Source organism: Juglans microcarpa x Juglans regia, chromosome 4D (genome assembly GCF_004785595.1).
Source record: "Juglans microcarpa x Juglans regia isolate MS1-56 chromosome 4D, Jm3101_v1.0, whole genome shotgun sequence".
Lineage (NCBI taxonomy): Eukaryota > Viridiplantae > Streptophyta > Magnoliopsida > Fagales > Juglandaceae > Juglans > Juglans microcarpa x Juglans regia.
In genome coordinates this window covers 29,577,080-29,591,726 of record NC_054600.1, presented here as the reverse complement: position 1 = coordinate 29,591,726, position 14,647 = coordinate 29,577,080, and the positions used below count along the sequence as shown (strand labels likewise).

General features: G+C 36.9%; 2 protein-coding genes across 5 annotated transcripts; one reads left to right on the top strand and one right to left on the bottom strand.

The window, feature by feature from the left end:
* Window positions 1-3,599: 3,599 nt before the first annotated feature.
* On the top strand, window positions 3,600-7,501 carry LOC121260577 (transcription factor bHLH74-like). 4 transcript variants are annotated; one of them, XM_041162519.1, is made up of 9 exons: window positions 3,600-3,728; window positions 4,548-5,420; window positions 5,526-5,756; window positions 5,845-5,910; window positions 5,993-6,061; window positions 6,555-6,626; window positions 6,733-6,876; window positions 6,956-7,037; window positions 7,123-7,501. In XM_041162519.1, the coding sequence occupies exons 2-9, from the start codon at window positions 4,809-4,811 to the stop codon at window positions 7,146-7,148; spliced, it is 1,302 nt and encodes a 433-aa protein (XP_041018453.1). In that variant the 5' UTR covers window positions 3,600-3,728; window positions 4,548-4,808; the 3' UTR covers window positions 7,149-7,501. The 4 variants fall into 4 exon arrangements, with proteins under 4 accessions (XP_041018453.1, XP_041018454.1, XP_041018452.1 ...); XM_041162520.1 differs by having other exon boundaries at window positions 3,617-4,476; window positions 4,806-5,420; XM_041162518.1 differs by having other exon boundaries at window positions 3,619-4,025.
* Window positions 7,502-9,772: 2,271 nt separating this feature from the next.
* LOC121260387 (probable xyloglucan glycosyltransferase 12) lies at window positions 9,773-13,557 on the bottom strand. The gene is made up of 5 exons (XM_041162243.1): window positions 12,031-13,557; window positions 11,593-11,901; window positions 11,167-11,457; window positions 10,964-11,077; window positions 9,773-10,838 (listed from the first exon to the last, which is right to left on the bottom strand). Exons 1-5 carry the CDS (start codon window positions 12,850-12,852, stop codon window positions 10,212-10,214), a joined length of 2,163 nt encoding a protein of 720 aa, XP_041018177.1. The 5' UTR covers window positions 12,853-13,557; the 3' UTR covers window positions 9,773-10,211.
* Window positions 13,558-14,647: the final 1,090 nt, after the last annotated feature.

Below are 14,647 nucleotides of genomic sequence, written 5' to 3'. Positions count from 1 at the left end.
ATCTGATTCATCAATATAATCCCCAATATCCATTATGGGCTCAAACTTTATAATCTTACTCGTATTGTTTAATGCAGAGTACTTGGTGAATTGTTCCATGCATTCAGACTCCAATAGTCAAGTCGCCCATTAATAAATGAATAGAGGCAATGGATGTTCTTGGTTTTCCTTTTTAAGAACTAGATAGCTGCTTTGTATGTGTGGAAAGTGGGAGGGTTTTGGCAACTTTTTTAAAAAGAAGCAGGGAAAGTTTCATTGAAAGTATAAATCTTCCTGGCCGAAAAGATGAGTGCATAAGTGATCAGCATCAGGCATGGGCTGTCAACTTTGTAAAGCAGAGACTGAAAGTGATTAATTTATCCTAAACAAAAGGACGAAGCACTATTATTACGCTGAAAAAATTGAGGTTGGGAAGCAAATCTTGAGAGAGATGTATCAAACCCATCATTGCTAATTAAGATTTTAGTAAGGGCCACAGGATCGAGAGGGATTAGGCCCACCGCAAGCTCAATGCGCAATGCACGCGTGATCAAGGGCCCTCCCTTTTGTTCTCTGCTTTTTTATAAATGTTGATGGCTCATAAACAATTTGTTGTACACTTTTCTATATATATAAAAAAAAATCTATTCAAGTTGTTGTCCAAATTAGAGGGCTTGGAATCTGTATCGCGTGATCAAGGAAGGGCCCTCCCTTGGTATCCAAATTAGAGGGTAAAGGAGAGTGACACATCAAGTTCGTTCCACAATAATTATATATTGGTATCTGTATAAATATTTCAGAAAAACAATAAAATATTCTGATTTACTTTATGTATATATATCTCTTTCATGTTCAAATACGAACCTAAAGGAAGCTTGATGTATTTTGCATGATGTTTAATGCATGCAACACATTAATTTCCCAGGCCCCTAATCTGGCCAATGTGAACCCCACACATTTCGGTGGGTCAATGGTCTTTCTATACCATGGAAGCCACAAATAATTGTTGACGTATTATTGTAAGTTAAATGGTACTCATTTATTCGTTATTAAAAGAGCTAGTAGAATATTTGTAAGTTAAATGGTACTCATTTCTACGTTATTTAATCTAAACAGAATCATTCTCTTTAAAAATACCATTTGCAACTCTATTTAATAATTGAACGTTTAAGGTCCCGTTTGGAAAGTGGGATGAGATAGTGTTAGATGAAAGTTAAAAGTTGAATAAAATATTATTAAAATATTATTTTTTAATATTATTATTATTTTAAAAAAGTTGAATTGCTTATTATATTTGTAATTATAAGATGAAACTGTTTCTGTAACCAAACGACCCTATTCTTCATTCTTTTGTTATTAGTAGGGAAGTTATTGGGTTCTCACGAAAACAATTAAGCAACTTATTGGCTAAGGTCTTTTGCCAAATTGGTTCGAACCCCCAACCATATATAAAATTAAAAATTAAGCAACCTATAGTCTGCCACTGAAATTGAATTTGAGGATCCCAAATCAAAATTCACAAATGGGTTTGTGAGTCTCATTGAATATTGGAAAACTCTTCTTACGAGTGAGTTCGCACACCGATACTAACATATAAAACATTCGTTTAATGAAACGGTATGAATTGAGATGGAAATAATTTTCGTAAAATAAAAGATCTTATTGTTCTCTCAAAATTTCCATACTTTTATTTTTATTTTTAATAAAAAAAAATCATGTCAACGGCGGTACACGGTTTGGTGCGTCAAACCACTTGTACCTAGTAGGGCTCTTCATTTCATTAAACGGATACCTTACATGTTAGCATCGATACACGATTTGGTGTGCGAACTCGCTTGCAAGAAGACTTTTTCTTTATGAATCATCAAATTCGAAAAAGTAATTTTCAAACAAATTATATAGAGCAAATATAAGAGTGAAAGAATTAAAAAAGTTATACAGACACAATTATTTTATAATTTTTATAGATTTCCTCAGTGAAATATTATTACAGTTTAAAAGATAGTAGATTCAAACAAAACTCAAATAAGTTTTAAAAATAAGATGAACTATGTCATTTTCCGAAAACGCTACAAGGGAGAAGAGCTACCGCTAGCCACAGCCCCTTCACTTTTGGAACGTACCGAGAAGAATGATTTTGGGCCGAGTTATGAGTTTGGTGTACCATCCCAATCATCATTTCCACCGGTCCCTTGCAGATCTCGGAGTGGGTCCCTTCTACTCCTAACAAATCAAAAAATCATTTATCCTTTTTAAAAAAAAAATAAAATGAGATTTTTTTCGTTATTTTGAGTGAATAGCAAGTTTTTTTTAAAAAAAAATTACTTACCCTAAAAAATGAAGTTTAAAATATCATACATTAATAATTAAAAATATTAAAATTTAAACAGTAATGATACCTACACAATACATTTCACGACATATTTTATAACAATTTTTTTAAAGTGAAAATATTTTTGTAATGTGATGTTACTTTTATAAAATATTTTAATAAAATACGCTTTATTTTAAAACATAGTTGTATAATATATTATAAAAAGTGATATGCGTTTGTCATTTTTCTTCATAAAATATTTGAAAAAAGATGTTCGTACCGTAAATTTCTTTAAAAAATGTAAACTCAGTAATTTTAGACACGAATGTAATTTTATTTGGCTTATTTACTGAACGCTATCACCTTAGGAAATAATTAGCATATGTATTCTCGCAGCTCATGAAGAATTAGTATTTGATTCAAAATAATTAGAAAGTATAATTTCACGAGCTTTAATATATCAGGAGAGTAAATTCAGGTTTAGTTTTTTTTTTTTTTGGTGGTGTCTTTCACTGAATCATCATCAGGGGTTGGGATCAAATTAGCCGTTAATACCGGAATAATCTTTTTTTTTTTTTAGTTCTGCTTTCAGCAAGATCACATCCGGAGAAGAGTTTGACCAGATAATTTGGTTTGACCGGGTTAGTTGGCTGAAACTTTCACATATACAGCTACGAAAAAAAAAAAAAAAAAAGACTCGCACACATCTACAGCTGGAAACCGTACAATGACAAGGAGGTAAAATTGGATGATTAGATTCCATTATTCCTTGTGTTCCTGAGAGACCCGAAGCTCCCTTAAAAGTAAAAGAATAAGATTGCTGCTGGCACAATATATTTATATGTAGAATAAAAGTAGCAAGTCATATTCTGCCCTATTATTCACTCTAAGCTGTTTAATCACAGCCACACACTTGTTCAAATGGGTCATCAACTTGAAACAGTCACGTTTAAGACAGAAGTTGTGCATATATATATATATATTCCTGGGTGTTCATGGAGGATGATGGAGGTTAGGTAGATAAAGTGTGTTCCAAATAGAAATAGAAGAGGTTAGTTGGCACTGAGAAAAATGAGTGTGTAACAGCAGAGAGATGTTGGGAATAGTTGGCAAGTGTGTCAGTTGAAAAAAAAAAAGTCTTATGTCAAAGAAGGAAGCAAGCAAGCAAGCTTGGTCTTGAAGAGAAGTACCCCTCCAAAGACTCTCAATCCCCTCTGACAGGGAAAAAAAACAAAATTAAAAATAAAAATTGCAAAATACTCATAAAGTATTATATTGTAATCCAAAGAAAAGAAGGAGAGAGTTACAAACTTACAAGAGTTAAGTGTGGAAGCATAAGTGATTAGATTCTGTAATAATTCACCAACAACTAAGGGCAGTTGGCCGTAGTTTGTTCTTTTAAAATCTTTTACATGTCACTCGTTAGCTTCGGCAGGTAAGCAAAGCCGCTCTCTTCCGGTCTGTCTCTCCTCCCTGTCTCTAGGCCTATTATTTCAGTACTACATTGTCCGTGATCTATAAAAGTTCAATTTTTTTTATGCTTTCCCTCTGCCCATTTAAGCAACTACCCAATCGGTGAATTTGGTTTTTCTTCTCGATTTTGAGCCAGCATTTGGTGCCAAGAGGGCCTAATAATAAAATACGCAATTCAGGTTCCGCTGCCAAAACGCTGCCCCTATTTCAGTTCTTGCACAGTCCAAGTTAAAACTTGGTGCTTTTTGTTCTTCTTCAGGTACCCATCTGAGAAAAACCTCAAAAGGGTTTCAGCAACTCCCATCTCTTGGTTCTTGGGGTTGTTGGGCCTTTATTTCGAAAGTCGAAGAATTGGTTCTTAGTTCATTGGAACATCACTGGGCACTACTTCATTCCATATTCATTGCTTCAAGTTTAAAGTGATCATTGTCAGTCAAGTCTTGCTTGAAAAAATCCAAGCTTTCTTAAATCAATCATATTGGTGTCTGATTGAGTGGAGGACATGAAAAATTCAGTTCTCCCAATTCCCACAAACAAAAGAGGAAAAGGGAATCTGCTTTATTTCTGCTAGTCTGGTGAGCTGTTAACTAGCTGATTCCATCGTTTGTCTAAGTCTACTTTATACTCTGAAAGGTTCACTTTCCTGTCTGTGGCAAGCATTTTCCTTAGCGTTGGAGTAGGCTCGATCCTAGGGTTTTCGAAAGAAAGAGGTAATTTGCTGGTGCCGTTTGGATTTTATGCCTGATAGATTTGCATTTGTCCTTTTACTTTGTGTCTGTAGGATGCTGCAATAGGACGCTTCTTTTGCTTTACACTCGATAAGTTCTCTAAAGCTGCCAAGGTTACTTGTTCCTTGTTCAGTCCTACAAGATATCACCAGTCAATTTTAGTCAAACCCACTTTACCTTCTGTTTTTTATAGTTTCTTCTGTTTCATCTCTATCTATAGTCCTGGTCTGAATCAACTGTTTGGTCGGGGTTTCGTTTGCTTAGGAGAAAAGTGAGTTTCCTTGGTTCTGTTGGCCTACTTTTGAATTTAGGAGATGGATGGTCATGAAAATGAGGATGTGGGATTTCAACATGGAGGTGAGGATAACCTGCATTGTCCATCTTTAGGAATGAGCACAAACCCACTGCCTGAAAAGATTTCAGGAATGATTATGAGTTCTGTCTCCATGTATAAACCTTCAAATGGAGCTGACCCTTTCTTTAGTTCTGGTTGGGATCCACTTGCTTCCTTGAGTCAAAACGAGAATTTTGGAGGTTCTTCCACGGTTTCTCACAGTGAATTTGCCAATCCACCTTACCCTATTGCACTAGAAAATCAGGGAACTAGTAGCACATGCCAACTGGTACGATACCCATCCAATTCCAGCTTTGTCGAACTAGTGCAGAAGCTTCCGTGCTTTGGAAGTGGGAGCTTCTCAGAAATGGCTAATTCCTTTGGCCTTCCCGACTGTGGCCAGATTGCTAATTCTGGGTGCCCTCAGAATTATGCATCACTCAAAGAGAGTGGCACTGGAATAACTTCAACAAATGGTGTACTGTCTCGAGATGATCCCCAAATTTCATGTGAGGGTGCTATAGGCTCTTCACCTGATGCAAAGAAAAGGAAACGAGCGTCTGATTCCAAGAATTCACCCGTCACGCATCAGGTAACTTGAGTTATTCTATACTAGCATTTAGTATCTTGAAGATTTTGCTACCCTTTGATTTTATTTATTTCCTCAAGAACGAAATTGCTTGGTTATCCATGGCAGAATGCCGAGGGGGAACTACAGAAGGATCTTTCTCGGGAGAGTTCTGATGTTCTAAAAGAACCTGATGAGAAGAAACCAAAAATTGAACACAGCAAAGGTTCAAATTTGCGTGGTAAACAAACGGGTAAACAAGCTAAAGATACTTCCAGTGGAGATGCTTCTAGAGAAAATTACATCCATGTAAGAGCCCGAAGGGGCCAGGCCACAAACAGTCATAGCCTTGCAGAAAGGGTACCTTCTTAGTTCTTAATACCATGTTTACTAGTTTAAATTTTTTCCTTTGTATATAGCTTGGAGTGATAGAACTCACTGCTTGCAGGTGAGAAGAGAAAAGATTAGTGAGCGGATGAGATTGCTTCAAGAACTAGTTCCTGGGTGCAATAAGGTATTTGGAGGGAGCCAGTCTTTCGAACGATCTCTTATCTTCATTTGTATATTTATTAATTTGATGCTATTTACTGTTTTAGATCACTGGGAAGGCGGTAATGCTTGACGAGATTATAAACTACGTGCAGTCGCTGCAACAGCAAGTTGAGGTATGCTATTTTGCAACTCTAAGAATAGGAACTTGTTCATTTCTTTCTCCTGATAAGTTTCTAAACAATTTGGGACTGCTTGAGTCTAATTATAGCATTGCTGAACAAGTATCACATTGCAAACATCAAAGAAGCTTTGCTGAAATCTCTAAGCGAGTAAATAATTGAATGAAAGGGGGGTTATGACAACAAAAGGTCATCTTCGTTTATATAAGAGATTCCTCCCTCGTTCATTGCCAGTTAATGATCTTCTATACTTTTTAACAACTGAGGTCTACTTTTTCCAACAGAACAAATGAACAGCATGTTTAGAGGTTCAACTATTTCGTTGCATTATAAGAGATTTTAATTGAAATATCGCACAAGATTACAGGAAATGCCTAATTGAGAATTTACATCTCATTTTTAAATTTAATTTGATCTTACAACTATGATGGTGTGGCTCTGGAGTGTTCTAATGCTAAGTAAAGATATGCTTGCTATCATGTTGCAGTTTCTGTCAATGAAACTTGCCACTGTCAATCCAGAACTGAACATTGATATAGAACAGATTCTGTCAAAAGATGTAAGTCAATATCACCCTATTGCTGAATTCAATTCATAAATTAAACCGAATGCCAAATATGTTTGTTGAACAGAATCAAGTTCATCTTAGAAAACCTCATGTGTAGATAATTAATTCACGGGGTGGCGTTGGAGCTATTCTAGGATTTGCTCCGGGAATGAGCTCCTCTCACGGTTATCCACGTGGAATTTTTCAAGGGACCTTCCCAAGTATCCCCAGTACAACTCCAAAATATCCCTTGCTGCCCCAGGTGAAGTTTTAGTTTCATCAACTCATGCAGCTTTTCCTCTTTCTAATATAAAATACAAGGCATCTTTTTGTACATGCAGACTGTCTTAGACAATGAGCTCCAGAATCTTTTCCAAGCGGGATTTAATTCTTGTCCAGCAGTTGACAATTTGGGATCAAATGGTAATTTCCAGAGGTCTGTTTGAGATCCATGCAGGGTGTTGTTTCCACATTCTACTGACCTTGACATACTTATCATGTTCGGCAGGGAACTTGAAACCCGAATTTCAATGATAGGAAGAAGAGAGAAGTGTGTGATTTTTCCTGCTAACAAAGAATATAAAATATATCAAGTTGGCTGCACATTTTAACTGGATTACAAAGGGAATGAATCATCTGTTGTATAGGCTGTCATTTCCCGACTGTTTGTTCTTCTAAGTTTTAGCAGAAGATTATGTGACCTGTTAGAATTAGAAACCATGTATATTCAGACAAAAAGGCGAGTCTTTGATTGGTGGAAATTATTGTTATGAATTGTTACTGTAGATTAGAGGGATCATGTGTGAAACTTTGTGAGAGTTTTGGGGAAACCCTGGAAGAATTTAATTTTTTTGTTTGAATAAGAGGGAAGAAACTCCATTTTTATTGATCATACGATGTAAAGCTATCTTTTCTACTGGGCTTGTAGGCCCACGATGCACTCTGGAAAATTGTTTGAAACCTTGAGCTCCATCTTTTGCAGGACAATCTGCACTTGCATCAACATCTCTAATCTCTATATATAACATGAGTGTTATTTGAAGAGACAAACTGCGTTGCTTTTCGAGTGTCATTCCAATGAATTTAGGGGAGCATAACCAGTGGACCCACCACCTGAGAAAATCAGTCTCAACTTCAACAAATTCAAGATTTTAAAACTATTACACCAACTTTAAACCACTTAAGACAGCATTAAGCTCTGCCTTGTTGAAAGAACCACATGCAATCATATTGTGCTGGAAAAACTAGCTAAGAAACATCCAACAGTATCTCTGATTATACCTGCAAGCAAGTATGGCATAGCCTCTCAAGTAAAGCATTATTTGCTACATTAGTGTGTACCCTCACAAGTCACAAGTACTAGAATTATTTTTCAAGGAAAATGTTGTTCCACCAAGGGAACTTCTCAGAAGAGGGGGGAGCACACGCACGTCTACTGCTATCCAATGGCTGGTTATTATAAACTGGTTGACAAATTCAACGTGGTAATCTGGAAAATCCAATTAATAAATATATATTTGAAAAAACTAGTGGATGTTTGAGAATGAGATGAGATGATAATTTTGTAAATAGTATTGAAGTTGTTTGAGTTAAAATGTTTTACAGGTTTTGGCACATGAGAGAGAGAGAAAAAAAATTTATATAAAAATATTATAAAATTAAAGTATTGTTATAATATTATTTTTTATTTTAAAATTTGAAAAAGTAATATTGTCTTTTGTCTTTTGTTTTGGAAGTTTGATTAGATGAAAAACTTAGAAGATTTAAAATTTGAAAGTGTTTGTATTTAAGTGAATATTTGGAAAAAAAATATTTGAGATAAAATGAGATTGTTTGAGTTTTCAAACAAGGATTAAGAGTGCGAGACTCGTTAAAAAAAATTTCATATAGTTTTTTTTTTCTCCCCTACCTCAATGTGAAAGGTAGGCTCCATAGAAGGGTAAATTGGACTGAAATATATATTGGTTTAAATTATATTTATATATATAAAAAAAAAAAAAAAATTCAAGTATAATATTACGGCATATTGTATAAAGCTGTAGAGACACAATACAAATAGTTTTGCAAAGCTTGGCTAACGATTATGAGACCATGCCAATATCTCTTACCTAACTAAACTATATCAATAGACTGATATGATTTAAAATTATGCATTCGAATATTGCGCTCAGACCAGATCGAGTATAACACAGTTTGTGCCCTCGTTGACAGGGAATGACAACTGTATTGCTCCCGCACTACACTGCAACCTGACGAAGCTCCACGCTTCCGAAGCCGTATTACACGTGCCCATCAACTCGCAGATGAGCTGGACCTTTTTTTTAAAAAAAATAAAATCTGTTGGGTCCAGCTGCTACGCCAGAATTTCGGTTTTGCTAATGCTATTGAATTCAATGGACTATTACACCCCTCAAATCAATAGAAAATCATAGGCTACCAATGTGGGCATGTGTTTCCTTCCCTGCGACTTTCATGGTTTTTGGATGAGTGAGTGACTGATTGCTTCTCCACTCCGCTACATGCTTTTTTCCTCTCACTGCATCTTTGTAAATATATAAAAAAAAAATAAATTAAGTGGCTGTGACAAGAAATGCCACTTATTTTGAGTTACTTTCTCAACCTTGATTAAAATCATTTTACTAATAAATATTCCGCCTGAAACTGGCATATATGCAGAGGAGGATACTGAAAGGTTTTATTCTCCAGAACGACTCAAATTGGAAACAACACTGATGGGTTTTGTTCCCACTGCACTTCTTTACATTCTAGTTGTAATTTCCTTTTTCCCCATTTTGCGGTGGGTTTTAAAGGGGATGCAACTTGCAAGCAAAAATCCTTCTACGTCACATTAAACTGAGAGGGATAAACAATTTCATTCACTAACATCAAATAAAGAATTTTGATTTCAACTTTAGCATCTAAAAAACCAAAGCCTGTAGGCCCCCTGCACAGGAGAACAACAAATTAGCTTGTGTTTAGATAACGATGATAACGAGGTATTCTCATTATTCTGTGAATGATATAAAAATAATACTAAAATAATATTAAATAATAGTAAAAAGTATATAAAAAGTAATAATTGAATAATAGTGACCAGTGAGTTATTCGAGTACTTTCCGCCACTACGGAACTAAACAAAAGCTAACATTATCGAGTACTTGAGAAAAGCACCAAGAAGCGTGCCACTATTCTGATTTAAGCTTTTACTAAAATCTATTTTTTTGAAGTTTGAACCACCTTTTTCTTCATACAAAAGAATCGACCCAAAAACAAAAGAATCACAACATAGGAGGATTACCAAAAACAAAAAAAAATTAAACCTTACATACATTGAACAGCTGCACCATTTTCTATTGGAGTCTTCCTCCGAATGAAAGTCACTCCACTCTGCATAGAACACAATTTCTTCCAAGTATCGGGTGGATTCCGACTGGGGATCTGGAAGGTGGAGGACAAGCAAGAAAAGCAGCACTCTCATCCTCTACAATTTCTTCAAATCTGTTTTCGCTCAGCCGTATTCACATGCCATATCCACCCAAGTTGCCTGTACTTGTAACATCCATATCCATCGCATCACAATCCTACCTTTTTTTTGGTTCATTGAACCTGTTCGCCAATGAGATCCAAACCAACCAGCAGGAACGATATCCCCTGAAACAGCAAGAAGTAGAAATGGATTCCCTGAGCTGACAGGAGACTCCTTGCTGAAGCTGTTAGAAGAAGGAAAGCCAACGCTAGCTCCTTTGTATAGAGCCTGTTATGCTTCTTCTTTCGAGAAGCCTTTTGCTCTTGCTGTAGAATTTCCTCCTTCATTTCCTTAAGATTGGGCACTGAGACCCCCCGGTGATGTGTTGGCTCCTTCCCGACCAAGGAGACAAGATCACCCTCAGAGGAACGCCCAGATTTCTTTGTAACAACCCACTCATAGGCACTTCCAAGCTGGAATAGGCCAGAAATCATGGCATTGAACTTGGTCACTGACATGGTGTTCTCAAAAAGAAGGTAAGGGACGATAAATGGGAAAGATTTTGGAGCTGGGAGGATATTAAGAAAAGACATGGTGGCTGGGATATAACATACAACCCATGAAGGAAGCTCGGCCTCAGGTATGAACATTGTCATGGGGAGTATAATGCAGAAAAGGGTAAAGGAATAGAAGGGCAGTATCAGTTTTCTGAGGAGAAAGAAAAGAAAGATCAAGTTGAATTTCTTCCCAAACTTTATCTGCATCAACCAAAAATTGATCAGGGCGACATCAGCAATCACAATCCATCATGATTTTAAAACACGTAAATTTGGGCGAACAGAATAGTACTTAAAAGAAAACAACAATCTAAAGCTAAATATACCTCAGCTCTGATTATATCAGGTAAACAAAGTCTAAATAACTGCATAGGTCCAGAATGCCATCTATGCTGTTGTTTCCTGTAAGCTTCATATGATTCCGGTAACTCACACTGGCACTGAAGTTGAAAACAAAACGATAACTATCAATTCGGAGGAACTCTTTTGACAGCACAAAACAACACATGCTAACGAGGGAAAGCAGTACCTCGACATCATTGAGGAAAACGAATTTCCATCCTTTAAGATGAGCACGAACGGCAATGTCCATGTCCTCCACGGTGGTCCTCTCCAACCACCCACCAGCATCCTCCAAGGCCTTGATCCTCCACACACCCGCCGTTCCATTGAAACCAAAGAAATTAATGAAAATACCATTCACTTGTTGCTCTACCTCGAAATGGAAGGCCAAGTTAATGTTCTGCAACCTCGTTAACAGGTTCTCGTCCTTGTTCACAAAGGACCACCTTGCCTGGACCAATCCAACTTCCTCATTATCCTGTTGTGTCACAATACGAGACTCCATTCAATTTACTCCGAGTGAATTACAAAGATAAACATAAGCATTAGATTCGTTATGCATTTTCGAATTCCCATCGAAGTCTAAAAATTTTAGCAACTCATGATTACCTACCTTAAAATGAGGAACTGTAAGTTTGAGGAAATCAGGGTTGGGCTGGAAGTCAGCGTCGAAAATGGCAACAAACTCATAGTCTTTGACATAGCTACAATTCATTGCGGACTTGAGATTACCAGCCTTGTACCCATCTCTAATGACCCGATGTCGGTACACAATGTGGGCACCCTCTTGCTGCCATTTACGAACCTCCTCCTTGATCATCAATTGCGTTGTTGGGTCATCAGAATCATCAAGAATTTGTATCAGCAGCTTCGATTTCGGCCACTCTAAATTACACACTGCAGCAATCGATTGCTGATATACCTGATTGAAAGCAACCCCCGACCCAAAAAAAAAATCCTTTAACAACTATACGTAAATAATTAATTGTTTAAGTATTTCTGAACAGCGAGAATTAGAAAAACCCAAAGTGGAAATTTCAATTTCATTTACCTCCTTTTCATTGCACATGGGGATCTGAACAAGGACCATTGGGAAGTAGCCATTATTCTCTCCCGATTCGAGATCCTTACCGGGGTCATCTTGTTTGGGAAGCGGCTTGATCTTCTTCAGTCGGATCCACAAACATCCCAGACACAGGATTAGCCTATCCACACTCTGGATTAAGAACAGCACGATGCACGCATTGGCGAGGAATTGCAGAGGAGGAGCAAGGTACTCCACCCGAACCAAAACCCAACGAGAATAAATCCAGTCGAACACACCCTTAACCCCCAATGGAGTTGCCCACAGACTCTGCAACTGGAATTCGAAATGCGGAGTACCGAGATGCCAACCTTTGTAGAACGCAATGACCTCAAGTCCTAGCAAAAGTACCGAGAGCCAGAGGAACATTTTGATACAGAAGTAAAACCTTGTCTTCACAGTGGGATTCTCTTTCTCTCTGCAGCCGCCGCCACCATCGTTCTCGTTCTCTTCTTCATTGTCGTCATCTTCATCGTCGGTGCGACCCGAGGCCACGCGGCGCCTGATCGCGGCGGCGAGGCTCAACATTGCAGAGGCAATGGAGGTCAGGCAACCGGCGGCGCGGTGGGCCTTGAGGAGGAGGACCCAGGTGAGTTGCTTGGCATTCTTACCGCCTCGGTGACCTTTGTCCCGGACTCGACCCGACCCGGAAGACTCGGTCGTGATGAGGAAATCTTCTTCGGATGGACCCTCGAGCTCAACCATGGACCAGTTGGGGTTTTCCATCTTCACAACCACCGGCGTGCCCCGGTGGCTTTGCTTCGCCCACCAATCGAACGAGGGTGCCATTTTGGGAGCCCGATCTCACAGATTCAGGGCACAAGACCCCCCACCTTGGTTTCAAGGCTAGGCTACTAATAAATTTATTCGAATATGCCAAAAACAAAAAAGGCTATGAACTTGATCTCATTGTCAGAAAAACAAGAGGCAAGGTGAAACGAGAAAGAACGGAAATGCAGACGCGTGGAATGAGAGAAAGTAGACGGCAGAGGGAGAGGCGGCTTTAAATCAAAGGTGACATTCGGAGAAAACTCATACGAGAGCTATTTCAGAGGGAGGGAGACAGAGAGCTACAAACTTGCGCCGCAGCCTGCAAGCGGAATAAGTCTAAAGCAGCTCGCTCGCATTCAATTACAGCTTACTAAAAAAAGGGGAGTCTCAAACGAAACGTCATGAAAGAGGAGCAGAATAGATGTGTGTATGCTGTGTTTGTTTTTGTGTCTGTGTTTGCGAGAGAAATAGAGACCGCGATTGATATATACAGAGATGTGGTAACAGCTCAACACGTCCTTAGGTTTTGATTCCAAAAATGAAAAGAATATTCACTGGGAGATATGTACATAGCAGCACGTCTCAGGCTCCGAAATGGCTCTGTTATTCTTTAACCCAGTTTTTCAAAATCAAATCACACAGATCCGCAGTGATTTCTTGCAAGGTAATTTCTGGGGTCTATGGGGAAAAGAAACCGACGATGGATTCTAACTCACATAGGTATGGAATTTAAATGAGCAATGAATAAAAACTGTGCATAATCACAAAACGAGACAGATTACCGACAAGGACAGCTTCTCTTTCTTTCCCACTTTTTTTTCTCGCCACCTACTCTTTTAAATTCTAATAAAACCAATGACAACCAGCAACGTAAGCCCTATCCCTAGAAATTTCCATTGCTGCTGCTTCTTGCCTTTACAGTTGGCTAGTTCTTCGCATTCGAAAATGCTGGCACGAGACAGTCTAACATGAACGTTGAAACAACCTACCGTGTAATGATCCACGATAAAAAGGGAAACATTTTTTACTTCTGTCTTATTTTTTAAGGGTTTTTTTTTTTTAAAAAAAATTTAACTTACTCACAAAATGTCAAAAACCACAAAATAAAATCATAAATGTTAAACCAGTACTGATTTTGACACTATATAAATCCGTCTATTTTTTTAATATTCTCTTGTTTTTTAACTTTTATATGGAGTTTGGAAATTTTTCTAAGCGCTAGTTTAAATTTAAAAGTGAGATATGATGAAATGATTTAAAATGAAAGATGAAAGTTGAAAAAAATATTATTTTTTAATATTATCATTATTTTGATATTTAAAAAATTGAATTGTTTATTATATTTTGTATAAAAATTTAATAAAATTGTAATGATTAGATGAAATGAAATAAAATAAAATATTTTTCAAATCTAAACGGAGTCTAAATAGTAATTTAAAGATTGAGATGAATAGAAGAGAAAATCTCCTGAGTTTACCTTTTAATACGAAATATTCAAAGAAAAATTTTAATTATCATTTCTTACTCTACATTTCAATACGTGATTTGTTATTTTTGTTTTTTTATTTAAATACAAAAATTTATGTATAAATATGTATATTTAAATAAAATTACAAAAACGATAAATTATATATTGATGTATGGTGTATGGATAATAAATAATATTTCTCATATCCAAATACTTTTAATAAATTATGGCTCAACTAATCCTTTCTATCTATTTGTGGGAAGAGTAATGTTAGTTGAAAAACTTTATTCTATATAGCATTTTGCATGCTATAATTTGATATATAAAATTTAATCTTTAAAATTT

Bases quoted from the DNA above. Each gene is read 5' to 3' on its own strand.
- LOC121260387 (XM_041162243.1), bottom strand. From the start codon at position 12,852: ATGGCACCCTCGTTCGATTGGTGGGCGAAGCAAAGCCACCGGGGCACG. The intron at 11,902-12,030 runs GTAAATGAAATT...GCTTTCAATCAG, and splicing joins CCATGTGCAATGAAAAGGAG to GTATATCAGCAATCGATTGC. The intron at 11,078-11,166 runs GTACTGCTTTCC...TTTCAACTTCAG, and splicing joins TTTTCCTCAATGATGTCGAG to TGCCAGTGTGAGTTACCGGA.
- LOC121260577 (XM_041162519.1), top strand. From the start codon at position 4,809: ATGGATGGTCATGAAAATGAGGATGTGGGATTTCAACATGGAGGTGAG. The intron at 5,757-5,844 runs GTACCTTCTTAG...CACTGCTTGCAG, and splicing joins GTCATAGCCTTGCAGAAAGG to GTGAGAAGAGAAAAGATTAG. The intron at 6,062-6,554 runs GTATGCTATTTT...ATCATGTTGCAG, and splicing joins CGCTGCAACAGCAAGTTGAG to TTTCTGTCAATGAAACTTGC.